Here is a 22,351-nt window from a genome sequence, read left to right on the forward strand (position 1 = left end):
GGTTGCTGGAGGCTGACATTAGAGCTAAGCTTGTCCTCATGGCAGGGAGCGTGCCAACCATGTGACATCATGAAAAATGCACTCACTAGCCAACAGTCCTTGGCCTATGCTTGGTTCCTGCTGGGCAAGACCACCTGGGGGTGAAGGAATTTCAGTTGGAAGAGAGGCTTACACCCTTCTGCCAGGGGCTCCTCGTATGATATCCTGGAACTTCTTCCCTTAGAATTTCCCTTCCTGCACAAATGTTAAAAATGACAAAAATCGATGATTGTTTCTTCTCTTACTGCAAGAATGGTTGTGAAATAAAAATTCTTAGAAATATACCATTTGACTCTATTCAGGATTAAATAAGCAATTAAACAAGTTGCTTTGTTTGGGAGGCTCACATTCAGTGATATGCAGAATTTGCTTCTGGGCTAGGTTGAGGGGTCATTTGTGGTGCCAGGGGATCAAACCCTGTGATCAATGCAAGGCAAGTGTTCTCCCTGCTGTACTATCACTTCAGTCCTATATTTTTATTTTTTAAGAAAATGATGGGTTTTGTTTTTTTCCCTGTAGATCATCCTGTGACATAAACCAGTGAGGTCACATCAAATCTGCCTCTGCAGAAGTCATGAGTGACAGGAGCCATTTTCATCCTTATCTATCATATGTTTCCCGAGAAACAAATTCGTTCACATCCCTGTCACCTCAGCTCTGGGATCACCTGCACCACAGATTAGGTCCCAGCACCATAAGACAGGTGGAGGGGCCTTGCACAAAACAAGACCACTCTCATACTGAGGACCACCATTCTCCCAGAGCAGAATCTTGCCCTCCCAGCACTGGATGGATATTTATTACCTCTAATATTATTTTCTCAACATTCATGCATGTTTAGAAAATAATGTAGAAAGAAGCTCAAGGAACAGTTCTGGAAAGCAGGACAGGGACTAATTGCTCAGGATGGTCTTATCATTTCAGGGGCCCCAAACCCAGCAAATGTTGTCAAAACTGGAACAAGACAGACCTGACAGAATGTAGGTTAAGGAAGTTCATACTTTCTGGAAAACTACAGGGCTGGGCTGGGAGTCAGCAGCAGAGTTCTAGAAGAATCCTCAGTCTTTGTGCAGGTACATTTGATGTCTGTCCATGATTCTAATGAGGCTGGGGCCAGCCCAAGGGCCTTGCCCAGCTGAAGGTGGAAAAACCTCAGCAAGTAGATGCCTGTGCTGAGCTCAAAGACCCAGCCCAGCTTCCATCCTTGGTCCATTCTAACTCTAGTCCTAGGAGTGAGTAAAACCTGACCATGGGCCAAGCACACCAATACACTTATGGCCTAGGGCATGACTGTCCCCTTCAAGTTAGCTTATTCCTGGGCAGGACCGGAATTGCAGCTTCTCCACTGCTGCTGCTGCTGCTCCCCCAGAGTATCAGACTCTCCTCTCAGTCTGCACTTGCTTCTAGACCCTGTGGGTTTTTCCTGCAGACACTGACACAATTACTGAGGAAACCCTCTTGGCTCCTACCAGATCACTGATGACAGGCTACCTGGCTAGATCCTGCATGAGCGCCACTGACTTGGGTCCAGAGTGCAGCACTCTAGTATAACCTAATTAATCTGTGTTCCATGCCTGGCTGTGAGTGTGTCTAGAAAGTTGTGAGGCAGCTGGGAACTGCCTGAAGCCTGTAGTCTTTTCATGGTGGAATTTAAGATGTTGGTTTCCCCAACATTGTGGTGTATTAACTACTTCCCTGGTAAGTTAACAATTAACCTTATGTTACTTGATTAACTGAGATAGTGTTCTTGGTGTTGGAGCAACTGGTTTTGGGCATATTCTGGGCTGCTCAACCCTAATACTGGTCAGTGCCAAGCTGACAGTAAGAAGCAGCTGCTTAAGACTGGGCCACAGGCAGTGACTAACCTGGAATCACTACCATGGGACAAAGGTCCTATCAGGGCATGGGGCATGTGAAGAGCTGAGTCTGCATTTCTTCTCCTTTTTCACCAGGAGCCCATACAGAGAACATGGACAGATTCTTGCAATCATCTGTTCCACCCACTGTTTAGTAGGCTTTTCTTCTAGAATTAAGGCAGACAATAAAAGGTGCCTGTCTGGGCTGTGTAGTCTCATCCTTTGTGTGAGTTTGGGGTCTGTAGCCCAGACCTCTCAAACAGGCGCTGCCATGTGGATCACTGCTCCTCTCAGAATAAGTACTAGAACCTCCCACTGGGAGACTAGCAGATGGTCAGTATCAAGCAGTTTCCAGCAATAAAACCATTTCCCGGCAAGTAGGTGAAACACTGAAATTCAGGGATGTAAAATAAAAAACCTATAAGAAGAAATAATTCATGGTCAGGGCCTGTCAGTGGTGCCATGGCCCATCCAGATAACCTCAAGTCTTTCCTTTCATTTTGTTCCTGTGTTACTGCTCACAGAGAAGTGAAACCCTTTACAGCTGAGCCAGTTATCTAGGCTCCTATGTGGGATGGTCATTGTCTCCCCACCTGCCTCAGGCTGGCTCTGCTGTCTGTCAAAGCTCCACACAATGGTAGCAGGTAGCACCAGAAATCCACACAAGGTAGCACAAGAAATCCAAAGAAACCATGAAAACAAAAGAATGACAAACCCAAACCCCAAACCCAAAACCCTCTGCTACGCATCCCCCCCCCCCACTCCAGCCTGTGCACATGAGCAAGTTATTAAAACATATAAAACCAAAACAAAACATTAGCATTAAAAAGCTCCCCATACCCCCATACACCAAAACACCAAACCTTTAAAACAGTGACCATGGTCACCTTTGCCCCTTGGTATGGGGCCTCAGTGAGGCACATCTTGTCTCAGACAAATAATCTGGAGGTATAATTTAGGTGTGACATGTTCCAGCTCCCCACTCTCTCCTGCTTGTTCTCTAGAACCCCTCCACATAGCCTGGAGCTCTACCAGGCGTGGATTCAGCCTCAAGTGGGCACAGTCTTCAGTGCCTACATGGGATACTGTCCCTATTGACTGAAATGGCCTGGAACAGTGAAGTCTTACCATCAGGGTCAGCCAGGCCAGGGGTAGGCCAGGGAAGGTCAGCTGTGTATGGCTTGAGAACTAGGTTTAAAGGATCAGGACTTAATACCACTGATTCAGGTCCCTGAAGAATAATGTCCTATCTGTCATCCAATCATGCTTCACATAGTGCTGTGTACTTCTTAGAAACTTCTGGAAACTTCAGGTAGAAAGCCATAGTAGAGGCCAGTCCAGCAAAAAGCCTCAAGAAGAGCCCCTAGAAACTCTTTGAACCCATGAATTTGAACACATTCCTGTTAGCAAGGGGAGTTCTGGGGGCCAAGGGAGTCTGAATAATTCCATAATGCAAGCAAGTTTCATGAATGGCCTGGAATTGTCCTTTGGTTTCCACATTGAAGTGAGGATTCAGTTCTACTAACATCTAAGAAGCGGAGACATCAGCAGAATGGAGGGATGTCTGCAAGGAAGGCATCTGATGGGCCAGAGATAGTCCAGTGCATGTAATGCTTACCTGGCACAATACTTGACCCAGGTTACATCCCTCGGATCACCAGAGCCTCTCAAGGTGTAATTTTGAATGCAGAGCCAGGAGTATTACTGAGAGTGGCCCCCAAACAAAACAAAATTAAAAATAAATAAAAAGAAAAACTGGGAGGCAGTGAGGGAATATTGTGCTGTCCTATTGTTTCCAGAGTAACAGGCTGGAGAATAGGGTAGTGGAGGGCAGGAGGCTAAAGGCCAGCCCTGTTTGTGGTTTCCCCATAGAAGCTGTGGTCTGTAGGTTCCTGCAGCAGGCCAGAGGGCATCAAAGCATTCATTAGTCCAGCAGCCACTTCTCGGGTACTGGTGCTGCTACAATGCTCCAGATGAGTTTCGATTTTTAGAGAAAAAATACCTATGGGTAGTTCTTAATTTAATTCATGAAGTGTTTTCTGGACCAGTGTGAGATGGAAGAGAATGTAATTCTTCAAGGGAAGGACTCCACCTTCCTGCCTCTGCTCCTGGTCCTGCCAGTCTGGTGTTTACATGAGACCAGTGAGGTGAGAACAGGGAGAGCAAAGCGATTGGGGAGCCCACTTATAGGGGGCTTCACAGAGCCTCTAGGTCTCTATACCCCAAGTCCCATGACCTCATGTTCTGTATCCTCACATCCCCATGTCCATTCATCCTATATTTTGAAAGTTGGTGTTCCCAGGCACTTCCTGCCCATGTCCTCACATACCTTCATCTCATGTCTTCACATTATTGCTTCATCTTCATATTTCCCACATCCCGTGGTCCTCAATTCTTTTCTTTACATGTCCCCAAGGTCAATGTCCCTATATTGCTTTGCTCTCATACCCCACTATCCCATGCCCCCATGTTGTCATATGAACTCTTGTTCCCATGTTCCATAGAGCCATGTCTTGACCTCCCACAGTCTCATGTCCCTGTGTTCCCATGGCATTAGAAGAGCAGATTTGTCATCAGACCCCAGCACTGCCCCTGCTGAGTGACTACTGTTCACTTATGTTGTGTTGACTTTGTAGATTTGTTTGTAATAACATGTGAGTTTATTTTTAATTTACAGTGGTAATGGGCTCGTGAGAAAAACATTTCATGTTTATGCATATTTGGAAACCATTAAAATAAAGAATAAATTAGGTCAACCCTGAGGGCATGCAAGAATTTCTTCAGAGGACTTCTCTCTTCTGCATGGCTAAAGACTCAGCAGAATATCCATCCAATCCTGTGGCGAGTTCTACCTCTCCCCTCTCATTTCCCTTCTCTCCATTCTCTCCCCCAAACTTCCTCCCCTCCGTTCTACCCTAGGCCAGACAGCTGCAGGTCTATCTGTCTGTGTTCCTCTGTCCTGCACAGAGTGGAAGTCACTGACTTGAGTTTGGATATATCCTGCTTCCAGAATGTTTTGGCCCAGACCAATAGCCTCTGGAGCTTTTAATGCTGATACTGAGCACTTCCAAGAGCCTATGGATGCTAACATGGTGATCGTACTTGGTGAGGCCTGATACTCCCTCCCTTCCTAATCCTGGCACTTATGGCCACCTCACTTGGTTCTGCCCAGGGCAAATAAAATCAAACTGAGAGTCACACAAGACAATCCCTGGCCCCAAGCTGGAGTGTCTGGGAGAAAAACCACTGGGATCTGTGCCAAGACCCCATTATGGAGCACCTAGAACCCATCACCAACCTGACCAGTGATGCCCAATAGTTCATATACTTCCTTCTTCAAATATGAATTCTGGAGTATGAAACCATGACATCATCGATCTCCATGGCCTTTGCCCCCACTTACTCCTTCTCTTCCCCTCTTTTCCTAAACCTGTCCCTCCCTTCTCTACCCCTGTCTCCTTTCCTTAAGAAACCACAGAATAAGTATTCAAATAGAAGTGTTGGCCTGAACTAAAATGCACCCCTAGTACTCAGGGCTCATCCCATTCACGGGGCAGGAAAAAGGCTGATGTGTGAGCAGAGATCCAGACTTAGCGTGGGGATTTGGGAAAGGCTGATTAGAAGCTAGTGGCTTGCCAGGGACATCAGGAAATGTCATCCCAACTTCCCTTCTGGAGCGCTAATCAATCAAGCTGCTGTCAGGCAGCCAGGGCCTGGGGACAGGAATCTGAGTCCAGCCACCTGGCAGTACCCTGGACCACCTGCTCCCTCCCAGAGTCACCTTCCCCCTGCTGTGGAGTGAGAAAGAGCAGGTGAGTTAGAGACACAGGACAACCTAGGGCTCAGGGGTCATTTGCTCTGCCCTCCCTGGAACAGGGATCTTGTTACGAATGGTGGGATCTGTTTTTTGAGTCCAGGTCCAGAGGTTACAGGTGACAGCAGCCCATACTTCCCTATCTCTCCTGTTAGTTCTTCATCCCAGGCTTTAGAACACGAAAGAGGAGGGACCAGAGGCCGGGCTTTGAGAAATATCAAGTGTCACCACACCACCTGTCCCAATTTAATGGAAAGAATTCTGAAAAAAAGTGGCCACCAAGTAAGAGGCAGGTTTCGGGGGTATGGAAGTTATAGGAGGACAGGGATGAAGGAGAAGCAGTAGAAAGTGCCTGTGACTTCTGGGAACATAGAGAATAGTGATCTGCCAGTGGGTATCCTTTGTCATTGTGTGGAAACACAGGTCAGCAGGGTCAGCACCCAGGACACTGTGCGGGATGTGGGTGTCAGGAGCCCTCAAATGATGCTCAGCATCTTTTCCTCTTTGCCCTTTCTGGCTTCCTAAATTCTCCCCTGCCTAGACTGCTACCTGACACTCTTGCCACCTGGCCCAGAAGAACAAAGAAAGGACAACCTCGGGTTCTGGGTGGCTCCCTTAGCCAGAAGAGACTTTAGAAGGGAGGGTAGGTGCTTTATGGGGATGTTGACCAGCAGGAGCAACTCAGGCTGCCAATGTAATGCACGAAAGGAGCAGTAATCCAGAGTAAGGGCAGGGTCAGCTAAGGCCTGACCCAAACCCACACGCCACCCCACCATCCTGTCCTGTCGCCAATGCTCTGTGAGTAGAAGGCTCCCCCGCCCCATACACACACACTACCTCTCCCAGGCTGTTCTGGAGGTCTGCATTGTATCGTTCACCTAATAACACACAGGGCCCATGGGGGCATAAGCATGTGGTCTCTGATGTGCTGAGGACATCTGAGTCTGACTAGAGTAGACTGTGGAGTTCCCTTTGGGCTATTTTCTGTTCATTGAAAGGTCAGCAAGGGGTCACTGAATTGGGGTTTGTGACCAGAGCTTCAGCAGGGAGAAAAACACCTTAGGGCAGGTGACAGGTCCCCACATCTCTCCAGACCCCACTTGGCCTCCCATTCAAGAGTCACCTTGACTCTTGGGCTTGGTGGACAATGTTCCATCTGCTCCTGGTTACCAACATCATTTCCTGCTTCTTCTTCCATGGTCCTTGAATCCTGTGGAACTCTTCATGCCTCAAATGGCCAGTAAAGGGCAGCCACACACAGAAGGGGAATTCTCACTCCCTCAGGATAGAATAGGTTGTCAGAAGGGGCTCCCTGCCAGTCTTCATCACTCAGAGCCTTTAAAATCCTCAATTCTGGACACAACAAAGCCTGGGTGTCCCGCAGGTGGATGGAAAGTGGCCATAGAGGGCAGATCAGACAACTAGACCGGACCTCTCTCTGGTCACTGTCCGCCACACAGCTCCCAGCCAAATGCCATTCTGTCCAGACCTTCTGGCCAAGCCAACCTGGCCCTGATGGCTTTGGCATTAAGCACCATCCGAAACTCAGCCCCACAAGGCAGGATGAAGAAGCAAAGGAACTGCTTAGGGAAGTGCTCACAGGTATTTATTTCACAAGAGGGCAGATGGGGTAGGATGAACGCCAAGAAGATGCCACCGACAGAGACACGAGGGAGTCCAAACTGAACAACTACAGAGCTGGGTTCCGGACAGGGCTGGGTTCAGGACTGCACCAGGGAAGAATGGAAATCAGCAGAAGGGACAGCCCTCCGACTGGGCACCAATCAAGACCAGATTAAGCCAGACCCTCTGGCCAATGGCAGACAGCCACACCCACAGCCTCTCAACATCCTTGACCTGAACCCCCAGAGCAATGAAGTAGCGAGACCAAGTCCATTTCCCAGCACTGCTCACCAGTCACGCATTCGCACACACATGCACCATGTGCTCACGCACACACACATTTTGCACCTGCTGGGCACGCAGACTCATGCGCATGCACACACAGCCATACGGGAACTCTGATTTACAGGTGCAAACAGGACCATCTTACTTCTCAGAGAGGAATCAGCTGCCTCCTTCCGCTGGTAGAACAAGGGTGACATGTGTAAACACAAGCATCCCCAAGCCTCTGGCCCCTGGCTACTCCCCCAGGCAGCCTCCAGGACTCAGAACTCCCTGTCCTGCGCAAGTCAGCCACCCAGTCTCCCCTGAAAACTCTGCATGCCTGGCTCTCCGGAACCCCAAGTAGAGCAGCAACCCAAGCCCCCAGTGACCAGATGTCCTTTGGAGTGTCAGCTCCTTAGTGGTGTCTGAGGTTGGTCCAGAGCTGTCCACTCATGGCCACAGTCTTGGAAAAGGGTTGGAGACAGCAGCCTTGGGCAATGAACGAAGGTCTAAGCAGAAAGAATCTCAAGGGAAACTGAGCCTCAGGGTATCACTGCCTCCTCTATGGAGGGGCAAGTAGGATGTCACTGGTTTGGCTGAGGGCTGGAGAGGAACCCAGATGCTGCTGCTGTAAAAGGCGAGGATGAGGAGGGATCCTGTTATCACCAATGGTGAAGTTGGCTGTGTGAGCAAGTCGAAGCTCCCCATTTTCCTGGGTACCAGGCCTGCGTGGCACCTGGTCTCAAAGATCCGAGATTGTTCCCAGGAGGCACAAGACTCAGAGTGACCCTCAGAGTGATTCAATAAGGATGTAGCCAGAGAGTCCCACCACCCTAGAAAGCTTTGAGACCCCTCCCAATGCACCCGCTGAACCCCCACCCTACTGGCTCTTCCAATGCTGCTGGAACAGGACCAGGCTTCTCCGCTACTTGATGAAGTTCTTGATGGTCCACCTCTGCCCTGTGCAGCTGCGGAGGATGAGGTCGATGCCAGCTAGGCCATGGTTTTCCACCTCCAGGCAGCGCCCTGTGGCCTTGTTCATGATGGCGCCATTCTGGGGCAGAGAGAGAAAGAAAGAGATGGCCAGAGACAGAGAGGAAGGTGCAGAGACATAGAGACATCAGAAATCAGCAGACGTCAAGAGACACAGAGAAACAAAGAGACCCAGAGTCAAAGTTCAGTAGAGACAAAGAGACAGAGACATAGAGGAAGAGAAAAATAAAGAGACAGATACACAAGAGAGAAGAGAGAGTAAGAGACAAGAAAAAAAAGAAACAGGAAAAAAAGAGACAGAAGGTCAGTCTCATAGGGTCCTTTGCAAGACCTCTGGTGGATGAAGGATTGCTTTTTTTTGAAAACCCTGAGGTCACAGAATAAATGGGCTTTTGTGGGTTAGAAGGGGAACTTTGGTGCCCAGCAGAATTGGAGGACTCAGATAGGGACTATCCCAAAGTTCTTCTGACATTCTCAGACCTGCTGACTGAGCAGATTTCAGGGGAGCCATCTCCATGCCTCCCCCAAATGGCTGCAGTCTCAGGATGACCAATGGACTGGAAATCCAGCACACCCATGTCCCTGAAGACAAAGTAACTTGCAGTTACCCTTGGTGGGTGGGCATGGTCTAGCCCACTTCCCCATGACCTGCACTGTCCTACTGCTCTGGGGTGCTGCCCACCACAAAGTGCTCACCTGGATGAAGTTCCAGCGCTTGGACAGACTGCTCTTGACCTTGTCACAGTCCAGGAGCTGGGGTAGTCGGCTCTTGGCATTGTCCACCAGGCAGCGAGTGTCCGGCAGGAGTGTAGTGGTCCCAAGGGCCCCCAGATGCAGGAAGCCTTCCTTAGTGTAGCGGGCAAGCTGAAGGGAGAAAAGGGGAGAGAAGAGAGGATAAGAAAGAGGAGGGGTGAAAGGGGCAATGATGGGAGGAAAGAAAGAGAAGAGAAGGGAAGGGGAGAAGAGGGAGGGGGAAGAGAAGAGAAGGAAGGAGAAGGGAGGGGAGGGAGGAGATTGGTAGTAACGGGAGGGGAGGGATGAAGAAAGGAGGGGAGGAAGGAAACAGTTGTAGAGCCAAGAACTCTGCCATCCAAGCGAACCTCAAAGCCCAGGTTTCCAGGTTAGCTACTTCCAGAAACCTTGTGGCTTGCTGTGCCTGAAGATAGTGTTCTTGGGCTACTCTGATATTCTGAGTATGCTCACAGTGATTCTGGGCTTGCCTTTTCTATCTGCAAATGGGGTATAGGCTGGGAAGCCATGTACAGTTGAGTCAGTGAAAGGCAGGACATCACAGCTGGTTTAGAAAAACTGCCTCTGCTTCCACAGGCTGGATGGACCACCTTAGCCAATCACCTATCTTGAAACCTTGTAAACATGCAGAAATGACATGAACTTGCTTCAGAGGGCCCCAGAGGCCAGTACAGAGCACACACACACACACACACACACACACACACACACACACACACACACAGCCTCAACCTTACAGGTATGAACTACTAAGAAACAATAAAAATAGGGGCAGGAGAGATAGTACAGCGGTAGGGTGGTTGCCTTGCATGCAGCTGACCCAGGACAGATGGTGGTTCAATTCCTGGCATCCCTTATGGTCTCCCCAGCCTGCCAGGAATTATTTCTGAGTGCAGAGTCAGGAATAACCCCTGAGCACTGCCGGGTGTGACCCAAAAATAAAATAAAAGAAAAAAAAAGAAAAGAAACAATAAAAACAATAAGATGCTGCTTTTTCAACCTGTGTTCCTGTTGTCAAGGTCAGCATGAGATGAGCTGAAGGAAGAGTTCTATCCTTCAAACATTTAGAACGTGCCTTTTGCGTTTTGAACATATTCCTCTCCTTTATTACATCCACTTTTAAAAAAATCCACTCCCAGGAAATTCCCCAACTATGAACAAGAGTTTGTGGATAAAGTATTGATTCCAACATCTGGTGAAATGATTATTGCAACACTATGTAAAGTATTAGTGAAATTCTGCAATTGTAATTATTCGTGACAAAATGCTGCAACATCATAATGAGAAAGAAGAAACCTCCCACATAGCACAATGGCATCACTTTTACATCAAAGTCAGCCACAGTGCTGGAGACTTGTCTAGGCCACAGCCTTTATACTCTCATGTCTCTACATACATAAAGCACAGCAATTCCCATCAAGACTCAGAGGCAACTTCCCAAGACCTCAATATTAGTTGGATTTGTGACTTGCTCTTGTTGACAGTGTCGCAGAAGCAAAGATGGGGAAAAGTGCCTATTCCTAGATGGATCTTGACCTTTGTCCATTTCCTCTCTCTGCTGTTGGCCCAGCTGTGCTGGGGATTCCAGGGTGAAAAAGCAGGATCTAATGCACAGCTAGTCAATCACCAGACAAGAGACACTACCGAGTTCAGCCAGGCCTGAGTCGACATGCTCGTTGGCAGATGCAGGTATAAATCCAGCCCAGATCGCTGAGCCTGATCCAGATGGCAGAACCATGCTGCTGACCTGTGGTCCCTGAGCAATAATAAATGCCACTGACTTTTGGAATGGTGGTTATGCAGCTGTAGCTGATACACAGATGATTTTCTCTGCTGCTCTGCACAAGAAGGCCCAAGCTGGCCTCCCCACTCCAGTCTGCCCACGTTGTTTAAAACCCTGAGGTGCTACTCTGGACATAAGTAGATTGTCTGTTGTGCTGCAGTAGGGGCAAGTAACATGTTTAGCTCACTTCATTCATTGTTGGGTAGGAAAGTCACCCTCTGACCCTCCACCAAGTGCTTTGTGTCTATGGATGAGCATGTCTCCATGGGGGGAACAATTACCCATGTTTGTTTGTTTAGGTGTCTATTTTGGGGTGTGGGGCCATACTTGGCTTATTCCTGGCCCTAGCCTGAGGATCACTCCTGGTGGGTTTCTGGAAAAATCAAGCACAATGCCAGGCATGTGCCTCAGCTCTCTGGCCCGATGTCTCAATCTTAAAGCAAGTTTGAAGAGTTCAAGCTGCCCAGCCTGAGCCACTGCTGTATGGACTCTGTAGGAGGGATCCTGTTCCCATGGCAATGATGCCAGTGCAGGCTTGGGCGGGACTGAAGCTTCCTTCTGCAGCATCTGCCCCGTAATGTAACAATAGCATTGCCTGTTGGCATACATGAAGACAGGCTGGCATTATTTGAATTTGTTAAATCTTTGGGGGGTCACACTCTGTTATATTATCACCCTGCACTTAGAGATCACTCTTGGGGAATCTAGGGATTGAACCTGCGTTGTTTGTGTGCAAGACAAGCACCTTATTTGCCGTGCTATGTCTCTGGCCCCAAGGTAGGTGTCATTTTAAAGCTGTATGAATCATGCCATTTTCTCCATAGCTCAGAAGAACTCCAAAACTCTCCTTATTCTACACATAAAGAAAATAGGCTTGGGGGCATCTGGTCACCTAGTTGGTCCTCTTCCCTCTCTAGGGGTCTCCAGAGGCTGCACAGCAGAGGGGCCTCATCCAAGAATGCATGAAGCAGAACTGGGAGTAGCATTGCCTGCTCTGGGGAGGTCTCAGCAGTTCTCAGCCCCTGGGGATGCTCCCCAGAACCCCTGTTCTGACTTCCAGAGGGGAGCAGCCTGCTCCTTTGAAAACAAGTGAAACAAGTGATGGGGAGTTCATTAAGTGCCCTTGAGAAAGAGGCGGTTAACGTGCTTTAAACCCAAATTAGTTCCAAATCAGAGTAATTGTTAAAGGCAAAATCAGAAACCTTCCTCCCCTCCCTAAACAATGTCTCCTGAAATCTATTTAAATTCACCAAAATGCAAAGTGATGAATGACAGTTCGCTGCCTTTATATTCTGGGAAAGACATACACAGCTGCTTATTGAAATTATGAATCAATCTATTATCCAGCAGGCAAATGAGTAGCGCTAAGAACATTAATTAACTGAGCATATCTGTGACCCACATGTTTAAAGAGCGAAGCTGAATGTCACGTGAGGAGTAAGGCTCTCTGTTCTGGGCTCTACTAGGATAGAAAACAATGACACCCGTGCAGTTGGGGCCTGCAAAGGCCAAAGCCCAGTCCAAGTCCTAAGGGCCTGAGAACAGTTGCATGGACAAGCAGAGGGGCCTTTGTGGGAGGGGCCTTTGTAGGCGGGGCCAAGGGAGGACCTCTTGTGGGTGGGTCCAGGGAGTGATGGGCGTGGGAGAAACTGTGGGTGGGGCCAAGGGAGGAATGGGCTATGGGAGAGACTGGGAGGGGCTTAAGAAGGGATGCAGAGACTGTGAGCAGAATCTAGTGGGGATGATTGCTGTCAGGGAGGGGCTATGCTAAGGCCCTATGTGGTTTGTAGGTTTTATTTTTTGGAAGCAAAGCGACTATTCAAGATTGTACACAGCTCTGCCGTTCTAGTCAAGGATGCAGGGTCAAGGTCAGAGAGCTCCTTTGAAAGGTTGTAAGACATTAAGCCAACAGCCCTCATTTCTCCTCAAGGAAGAGGGTTCTGGTGTGTGGCCCTTCATCCAAATGGCCCTGCCACCAATCCTGAATCCAGTGTCCTGCCCCAGTTCATAGAGACTTTGCTCCTGATTTCAGAATGCCATTGGGTCTCATCTGAACTCTTAACTCATTTTCCTTGATTTTCCCTTTTCAGGAAAAAAAAAAACCACTTCACATCTCCCACCATTTTCTAGTTCGTTTGTTTGTGCTCAGGGAACCCGTGGAATGAGGGACTGAATTGTGAAAAGCATGAGGTAAGCCTGTTTGTTGAACATCTCCACAGCCCAAAATCTACCTTCTTTAATGAAACTACCATAGGGGCTGGTGTGATAGTACAGCAGGTAAGTACTTGCCTTACATGCAGACAACCCTGGTCTGAGCCGTAGCACCATATATCCCCCCACCTGTGTCCTACAGCAGGAATCCCCTGAGTATAAAACCAGAAAGAAGTGCTTCTGGTGTGGCCCTAAGGCCAAAGCAAATGAACAGAAAAGAAAAATAACAGAAATGTGTCCCCAGTTGCACCTCGGGCCACTTAATGTACCCTAGATGGTTACAGCATCTCCCAGGAGACAACAACTCCTACTGTTTTGGAATTTTCAGGCTCTAACCTTCCAGACTTCAGTGTGATTCTGTCCTGTCCTCATTATTTCTCCTGCCATACCCTCTTTGCAGCTCTATAGTCTTTGGAGTCTTACACCCCGAGGCCCCCTCCCAGGCAAAGTCTTTCTCCTAGTTCCCTTCCCTGCAGGCTCAGCTCCTCCTTATGAGTTTCCCTCTTCCCTTCCATTTCTTCAGTTAGAGAAACTACAGACATGAGGAGATCTAGATGCTCAGAAAACCTTCCATAGACATTGCTCTGCTGCCCCCTGGTTTTGTCTTGGAATTTCTTCCAGGTCCTCAATGCCTCACACATTAGCATCTGTCCCACCATGCTGGTGAAAACCAGCAGGTCCACTAACAAGCCGCTTTACTGGTTTCCTTAGGCTTGGCGCTGGGTACTGACTCTGGGCTAGATGCTATGTGGAGTGCAGGGGATATACTTCTTGCTACACCCCCACTACACCCCCACTCTTGAGGACTTTGCTACTCTGGAGATATCTTTGTTTGGTGGCATTTATGTGATAACTTGGCACATGTGCTAAATTGCTAATAGCTGCAAATCAAACTTTTTCTCCAATTCAGCTGTGTACACCCTGCTCCCCCCCTTAATCCCACCAGAATGTCTAATAAACAAATGCATGTGGTCTAAATGGATTCCAACCCTTTCTATGTTTCAGAATCTCACTGCCCACATACCCAAAACCTGCTCTTCGTTGGTAAAGGCATCTTAGTTCTTCTAGTAACTTAGATCAAATCTCAGAGCTTCCTCCTACTTGTCTTCCATTTTCAGTTCACTAATTCCACATCTTGTCTTCATCCCTATTGCCACCTCCCTGCTCCAATCTCTTCAATCTTACACAATCTTAATAGGTCTCCTGGTTCCCATCAGCCCCTTGGGCACTTTGGTAATGCAGTATCTCCAGTGATTGCTTTCAAAGTGCTACACATATATAATAATGCTGCTGTGAACCAGAATCAGATCATGTCATTCCCCAGTTTAAAATCCTCCATGTCACTTCAAACCAAAGTCCAAAAGTCTTCCTGACAGATAACAGGACACAAGGCGACCTCATAGTAGCTCTCTGAGTTGAGTCCTTTGCTTTACCCCATTTTCCCCATGTTCATCACACTGTCCTTCTTGTTAATAGGGTAACAGGCTGTGCCAGCTTCTGCTCTGAGCCACTGTACTGACTAGTCCTTCTTTTCAAATTACCCTGCCCCATGGCTCAATCCATTTTTTTCTCAAAAGTCTCAGGTTGAATGCACTTAGCCATCTTGGTGACTCCCTTGACATCCTTGGAATACCATTTTTGTTTTTGTTTTCGGATCATACTTGTCTGTGTTTAGTGCTTACTCTTGACTCTATGCTCAGGAATCACAACTGGTGTTACTCTAGGGAGTCATATGGAGTATTAGAGATCTAGCTGAGGCAAGCTGAATGCAAGGCAAGAACCTCAATTCAGCCATACATGGCCAACTTGGCCTGGCAATTCAATGCAAGGGACCAAGGTTATAGTGCTGATCAAACTCTGTGGTTGGGGATACCTTGAGCCTCTCTGCCTCTTTGGTAGGAGTTGAGGCAGGGGCTTACCCATCTTCTTTGAAGTCTTCCCTTCGCCATTTACTCCTTATTCAAGTGTTTTCCTTCTCTCCCAGAATTTGCTAGAAATGCCCTTAATTATATACTTTGGTGCTGTTGCCATGTGATGGGGTGTAAAGGCACAATTTTTGCTTCTGATTCTGCTCAGGACTCTAACTCTTCGAAGAGTACCTGGAGCATGGAATGTACTTGTTAATTTCTCTTTGACTACATAAATGAATGGCATTGTCTTTTGGCTTTAACAGCTCAATCAGGGAGCAGAGGTGAGGATGATGGCATGCATTCATCAATAAAACATGCTGTGTGAGTTGAGAGCTAGTCAGGAGGGAACTGTCCAGTAAAGGAGTGAGAGAAAGTTCCTCAGAGGAGAGAATGCGCCATGGCAGCCAGAGGGACTCAGCCAGCAAGAAGTAAGTTCCAGGGACTGGAATAATATTACAGTGGGTAGGATGCTTGCCTTACATGCAGCAACCTGGGTTTGAATAATGTTATCTCATATGATCCCTGAGCACTGCCAGGAGTAATTCCTGAGTGCAAAGCTAGGAGTAACCCCTGAGCATCACGTGTGTGGTCATAAAAGTACAAGAAAAAAGAAGTGAGTTTTAGAGGATCTTGGCAGAATTCTTGACTGCAATGTGTCACTGCTGATAGGGAGATAGTAGAGGCAGGAGACTAGATCAGACACTGGGCTCTCTGGAATCCTGAGAATGGGGCTGAGTGAGAAGCATGTGAACTTCAGGATGGTTTGACTACAGGGTCCACCACTCAAGCTCTGGAGGTGGAGGGGGCTGATGCAGACTCGAGAGATACCCCACACTGATCCCACTAACTGGGAGTAAAGTCCTCCTATAGCAAGATTAGGGGAACACCTACTGGACAATGTGCTTCATCAGTGTCCCAGTCTCTTCAATTTTCCCTTTTCCCAACAGATCTTGACCATCTATTCTTTCCCTTTAACTAAGTAATCTTAAATATATATATGTAACATGTACATATATGTATATATATACACACATCTGAATTTAAAAAACACATATGGCATCACTCTCTGTTTCTTTAGCAAAGAATTTAGGCCACTAGTTTTAATTATTCTTCATGATCTGCCAAGGCTACTGCCTACCTCAACCCTTCTGTCCCTTTGGGCCATGGTCCAGGCTTCTCTATTTTTGTTTCCTCCTTTATTTGCCTAGCTTGGACAGCTTGTGTTTAGGTTTACTTGTTAGTAGTTATGGTTCATTACTCTAACTTATTGTCCACTCACAAATTTAATCCTTACTTAGCAAAATCTTAAGTGATTCAATGTGAAGATCACACTCAGCACTACTCAAGAGCTAGAGCTACCCCCCCCCCCATATATTGCTTAGCAGTCACTACTGGTGGTGCTTGGGGATCATAAGGACTCATAAGGATCAAACAGGACTCCTGCATGCAAATCATGTGCTGTAGTCTATTGAGCTCCTCTCCAGTTTCTTAGGAAATGAATTTTCTCTTCTGCTTAATTTGCACAGGAGGGTGGAGATGTTAAGGATAAATTTTAGGGCCTGGAACACACAAGGCAAATGCTCTCTGCTGAGCTAAATTCTGGCTCCTCAGTATCTTCACTAGCACTTTCACTCAATAAAATTCAAGGACATTAGGATACTAAGTCTGATCATCTTCCAACTGTTCAATATTTTGATTATACATTCCCTTTGCCAAATTTGCCCTTATTTTCATTTTATAGAAGGGATATCTGCTTAGACTCACTCATCTGTTTGTAAACTGCCTAGTTTAGCATGCATTTTGGCCTTGAGACAGTCCTCTTGGGATGTTTTTGAAACCTATTTCGAAGTAGTCCTTTAAACTGTGGTGGAAAACTCTTCCAGTTCCCTGATCCTGCCTTCATAGGAGCTGCCCTACAACAAGGGCTCATGGGTGGGGACCAATTTTCATGTAACAAGAAAGATTTTCAGTTGCATTTGTCATGGTCCATCTAGAATCTCCACTAGCTAGTGCCCCTCACTCTATGGCTGGAAATTATCTCTTCTTCTAAGCTCTGTGTGCTTACCCACAAAGTCAAAGCCTGGCACCAATTGACAAGGATTCTCAGAGGAAAGCACATGTTCCCAGCCTGGATGCCCCAGAGACCTCTCTTCTCTAGTAGAGATACAGATACCCTGCTCCCTGACACTCTGGTTATGCCCCCATCCTTCCCCAGGCTCTCGGTCTGAAGACTGAAGTAAGCTCCATTCACCCTCCCTCTAACCTCTTTATCCATGAAGTGGGTGACTGTTTCCATGTTTCACACATATTTCTTTGTGGACCTCAGAGTCAGATTGAGGATCTTTTGCTCCCCACTTCCTTCCAGACTTGCAGGTTTGAGTCATGTCAGCCATGTCTCAATACTCCCACTGTCCACAAAACCAGGAGCAAATCTTGATCATGACTTTGTACAATGGGCCCAATGTACCCCTCCAGACTTTCCTGTTTGGCTTGACCAAGAACTTCGGTTCTAAAAACAAACCCACCACTTGCTTTCTCTACACACAGGGAGAAGATCTCCCTCCTGTGTTCTTGGATCCACTACACAGCACCACTCACCTACTGGGTCTCCTGAATGTGTCTTGCTTTGTGACCACATCCTGAAATTTTCAGACAGGTGCATGATACCCATTTGTACATAACATGAGAACCCAGAGAAGGATCTTGAAGAAAGAAAATGCTCTTAAATGTCTTTTGAATTAGATGGGATTATTTTAGGTTTGGCTGCTGGGCCCAAGAGAAGAAATGAACGTCGTTATCCACAACCCTAATGCATTCTACAAAAACCTCTGAGCTCAGATACAATTAATTCTCATTTAGGAGAAAAAAGAATTTTCTATTTGAAATGATCGAAGAGGCACACACAACTATTAACCCACATTTAGCAGCCTTGAGGGAAAACTAAAATATGCTGGTTACAGCCAAATAAACAAAAGCCAGCCAAATAACTGTGGAATGACTCTGGAACACGGCAAAAATCCATTGAATTGTCAATAAAAACATGGCTAGCAATTGCTTCCACATTAAGGATCTTTCTCATCACTTTAAAACCAGGCACAGGGAGTGCAGAAATCCAAGGCTAAATAAAAAAAATATAGTTTACTTTTGTTTTTTATCCAGGAGAAAGAGAGATGGGTTTCATTGATTAAAACCTGTTTTAAGTGAACTTATTTGCTAATTATTGGGCAGAAACTTCCAGCATGGCTTTTGGTGACTGTACAGGAATGTTCTTTGTGTGCTTGGTCCCTGTCTTGGACATGTGGGAAGCTTCAGTCAGATAACTAGGCACAACTGCCCCACCCTCAGATCACTGTGGCCATGACCCAGGTCCATCGCTAGAAATCTCAAGTCTGGAAGCATCTCTATGGCAGATCCCTCATTGAAAACAAAGATATACAGCACAAAATTATATCCAACATGGACAAGGAGTAAAGAGGAGTCAGATTGGAATAAGGGGGCAGGAGGTATCCTGGGGGGTGATGAAGTAATTGGGGAGGCAGTTCCTGAGTGTGCGCACCCTTGTCAAAAACTCACCCAACAGGGGCACTTTAAATAGAAACAGCCTATAGTCCTCAGCCCCTTATACTTCAATCAAGAGGGGTAAATAAAAAGTAGCCCTGGAGCTCAGAGGCCTGCTGCAGAGCCAGAGCCAAGTCTCAGGGGGCTGGCCCCAAGGGCTTTTTCCCCACCACCCACTTCTTTCTCTCATGATGACTCATCATGCTGGATGAAAGCGCTGCTTCCAGAAAGTGCACTTGCTACTTAGAATGATCAGGAGACAAGTGTGTGCCAGGAAACCGTGTATTGATTTTCCTGCAGAGCTGAGCCTATGATGGATGGATAAGGGAGAGAGAACATCTGGTCCCCAGAGTTCAGTGGCAAGTTGAAGACCTTTCGGAGGGGGGATCCTAAGAGTGCTGGGCCTGGAAAAGGCAAGTGGGAGAGAACACTGTGAGCAGTGCAGGCTCCCTGGGATCCAGAGGGAACTTCTGAACATAGTTCAAGTTTACTCCAAAGCTCAAGTTAGCAAATTGGCCTGGAATACAAACTCTATTTCAATAGATTGCGTGCACATGTTTCAGGTCTCAGTGTATGAAACAAGAAATGATGGTGGTCCCCTGTAGGATTCTGTAGAAGTGCTACAAACACCAGCCTTCCTTCTCAGTAAGGTTTGAGTTAAAGCCATCCCTCTTTCTCATTGTGCTGACTGCATCTGCATTTGAGGTGTCTTCATGGGCCAGCAGAGTGGAGAACACCAAGAGGTGAGTGTGGAGCCAGTCAGAGAAATTCCAGCCCTGACCCTTACTGGAATGAGTTCCTTTGCTCTGTGGAATTCTGCTTCCAAGTGGGTCATGATGAAGTTTGCCTCATAAGTTATTTTTGAATTTAAGTGAGTTCAAAGGGAGAATGGGGCACACGGCAATGGATTCTTGCTTTCTCCAACATCCTTTTTCTATATGCAATGCCCATCTGCTTTGACACCACTGCTGGGTACCAGCATTCATCAACTTATTTTTGTGTGGTCTGTGGGTTACTTATGGGGAACCCCTGGTCAAAAAGGGTTGTCTGGCACTGTCCTCCCAGCCCTCTTCATTTCCATTAATGCAAATTCCATTCCTTTAATAGGATTCCTAGTGCTCAGCTCTTCATCCCCAGCATCTCATGCCCCTTAAGAGGTTCCATTCATATTGTATTTCTGCTCTCCTTCCTCATCGCAGGGGGCTTCCCTGAGCACCCTTCAAGAGGGGGCTCTGTGGTGGATGCAGAGAGGGAGGCTTGCAGTGAGGAGTTGTGGTGGGCAGGGCATGCCAGGCCATTTTAGCATTGCTGTTGAGGTGAAGTCATCCACTTCTCTCTCCATTTTAGCTCCTACACCCCCACAGAAAGTGAGCCTCAAGAATAAGTTTTCCCAAAGGCAGATGATGACACAATAGCATCCTTTCTTGAGAGCTCCTGCCATGTTTGAGAAACAATTTTTGATCTTTCTCTACCCTCCTGGGACTGATTTAGTCCCTCTTTGTCAAACCTCCAGAGAGCTTATATCTCCAGCTCTGGGGCCCCTCTCTTCCCTGTGCCCAGCCAAGGCAGCTTCCTCTACTCAAGGGGCACAGCTGGAATTACCATGCTCCAAGTGGCTAAGTTTGACTTCTGCTTTTCTGTCTGGTTTCCTTCCCCCACTCAGTCATATGGACATCAGCCATCAGCCACCCCTAGGCCACCCCAATTTCCTGTTTCTGCCACTGTTTTCAGTACCAGTTTGGCAAGCCTAGCTTCCTGGAGGATCCACTGCTGGAGTTCTCAAAGCTCACCCCCAAACTTACAATGCCCCCAATAAAAGTCATCTGCTTCCCCCAACACACATGTCCTCAAGTTCAGCAAAAGGCACCTGAGCAAACAGAGACCATCAACATTATCCAACTTTTCCTTATGGCCCCCTATACCACCAACACAGCAGATTCCACTTCTCGAGCAGTTGGTAAAAACACTTAAGTCACAATTGCTTTAGACTCTTAACAAACTGCTAAAATAGTACTGAGAGTTCCTGTGTACCTGATACTGGCTTATCCTAAAGTTACTATCTTACATAACCTTGCTTATGATAAGAACCAGAATTCACCTTGTAGCCTCCTTGCAGTCATCTTGTGCTTCTCTAGGGAAGGAGCTTTCTGCTCCCAGGAGGTGGTGACAGTGATGTCCATGTTCAATCCTGGCTTCCCTCTGGGCATGGTTCAGTCCTTCCCAGAGTCAGTGACTTGGACCTCTAAAGAGGGTGGTGTTTCATATAAATTTATTGATTGATTGGTTTTTATTGACGTCTTTATTTTGGTGTAGATATTGAAGTTGATGTCTCCAATTTTATTTTATTTATTTATTTATTTATTTTGGTTTTTGGGAGCCACACCCGGCGATGCTCAGGGGTTACTCCTGGCTGTCTGCTCAGAAATAGCTCCTGGCAGGCACAGGGGACCATATGGGACACCGGGATTTGAACCAACCACCTTTGGTCCTGGATCGGCTGCTTGCAAGGCAAATGCCGCTGTGCTATCTCTCCGGGCCCCTATTTTATTTTATTTTATTTTATTTTATTTTATTTTATTTTATCTTTATCTTTTTTTTTGTACTCCGGCATGGTTTGATTTCAGAACCATGACTATTAAGTGGTGCTTGTCTTTATTGCTGTAGTGCTCACTGGATATTTAATCTGATATTTCTTTCTGTATTGATGTGGTGATTCAATTACCTTTTCCATGTCCTCACTCAAACTGAGGTTGAAAGCCTTTAGAAGGACTCCGCCATTTTCAGCTTATTTGATTTATTTTATTTGATTTTGTTATTTTTTCTTATTTTTTTCTTCATTCTATTGCTTTTCTTACCTTCAAACAAAACCACATAACTCGAATTATCGAGCTCCACCTCCCAAATAGAGGGGGAAACAAGGGAGGGTACCAGGACCAAACAGATATATGATCACTAATAGTAAGTAAGCTAGATAAAGAGGGGTCCATCTACTCTAGAAGCCCGGGGGGTGATGGTCGGGGATATGGTTGCAGGAAGGAAACGGGGATGGGGGGAGGACAAATTTGGTGATGGGTATTCCCCTGATTCAATGTTAATATGTACCTAAAATACTACTGTGAAAGATATGTAAGCCAATATGATCAAAATAAAAATTAAAAAAAAAAAGAGGGTGGTGTTTGGTAGAACACCAACTACTTTCTCATGATTAGATCAAGGTACACTTGCAGTGTTTTAGCCAGAGAAGCACACTGGAATGTGTCCTTCAACTGGAGAGCTGATGTCTGATGGGCAAATAATTTCTCCTCGCTGGTTAAGCAGGGCCTCCATGAGGCTTTTTAACTACTGTTGAGAAAGAATCCCAATATTTATGTTCCCTTTACCAGGTTAGAGACACTGAAACTAGGCCAATAGCTCAGAGTTTTTGTTCTATTACACCCACTAATCTTAGTGTCCAGAGATAGTTCTGAATGGCAAAGGTTACTAACCACCATAATCATTAACTAATGGGAATTGTTGCCTCCAACTCCCTCTGTATTGATTGCTTGGATTT

At 46.8% G+C, this 22,351-nt stretch overlaps 1 protein-coding gene across 1 annotated transcript in view; it reads right to left on the reverse strand.

Moving 5' to 3' along the window:
* Positions 1 to 7,293: 7,293 nt before the first annotated feature.
* GALNT17 (polypeptide N-acetylgalactosaminyltransferase 17) overlaps positions 7,294 to 22,351 on the reverse strand; it is a 421,732-nt gene continuing 406,674 nt past the window's right edge. The window contains exons 10-11 of the mRNA XM_049789513.1: positions 9,286 to 9,453; positions 7,294 to 8,650 (exon numbers count right to left, since the gene is read on the reverse strand). Of these exons, the coding sequence (XP_049645470.1) occupies positions 8,522 to 8,650; positions 9,286 to 9,453 (297 nt within the window). The 3' untranslated portion in view covers positions 7,294 to 8,521. The remainder of the gene's footprint in view (positions 8,651 to 9,285; positions 9,454 to 22,351) is intronic.

Source organism: Suncus etruscus, chromosome 15 (genome assembly GCF_024139225.1).
Source record: "Suncus etruscus isolate mSunEtr1 chromosome 15, mSunEtr1.pri.cur, whole genome shotgun sequence".
NCBI classification, from domain to species: domain Eukaryota; kingdom Metazoa; phylum Chordata; class Mammalia; order Eulipotyphla; family Soricidae; genus Suncus; species Suncus etruscus.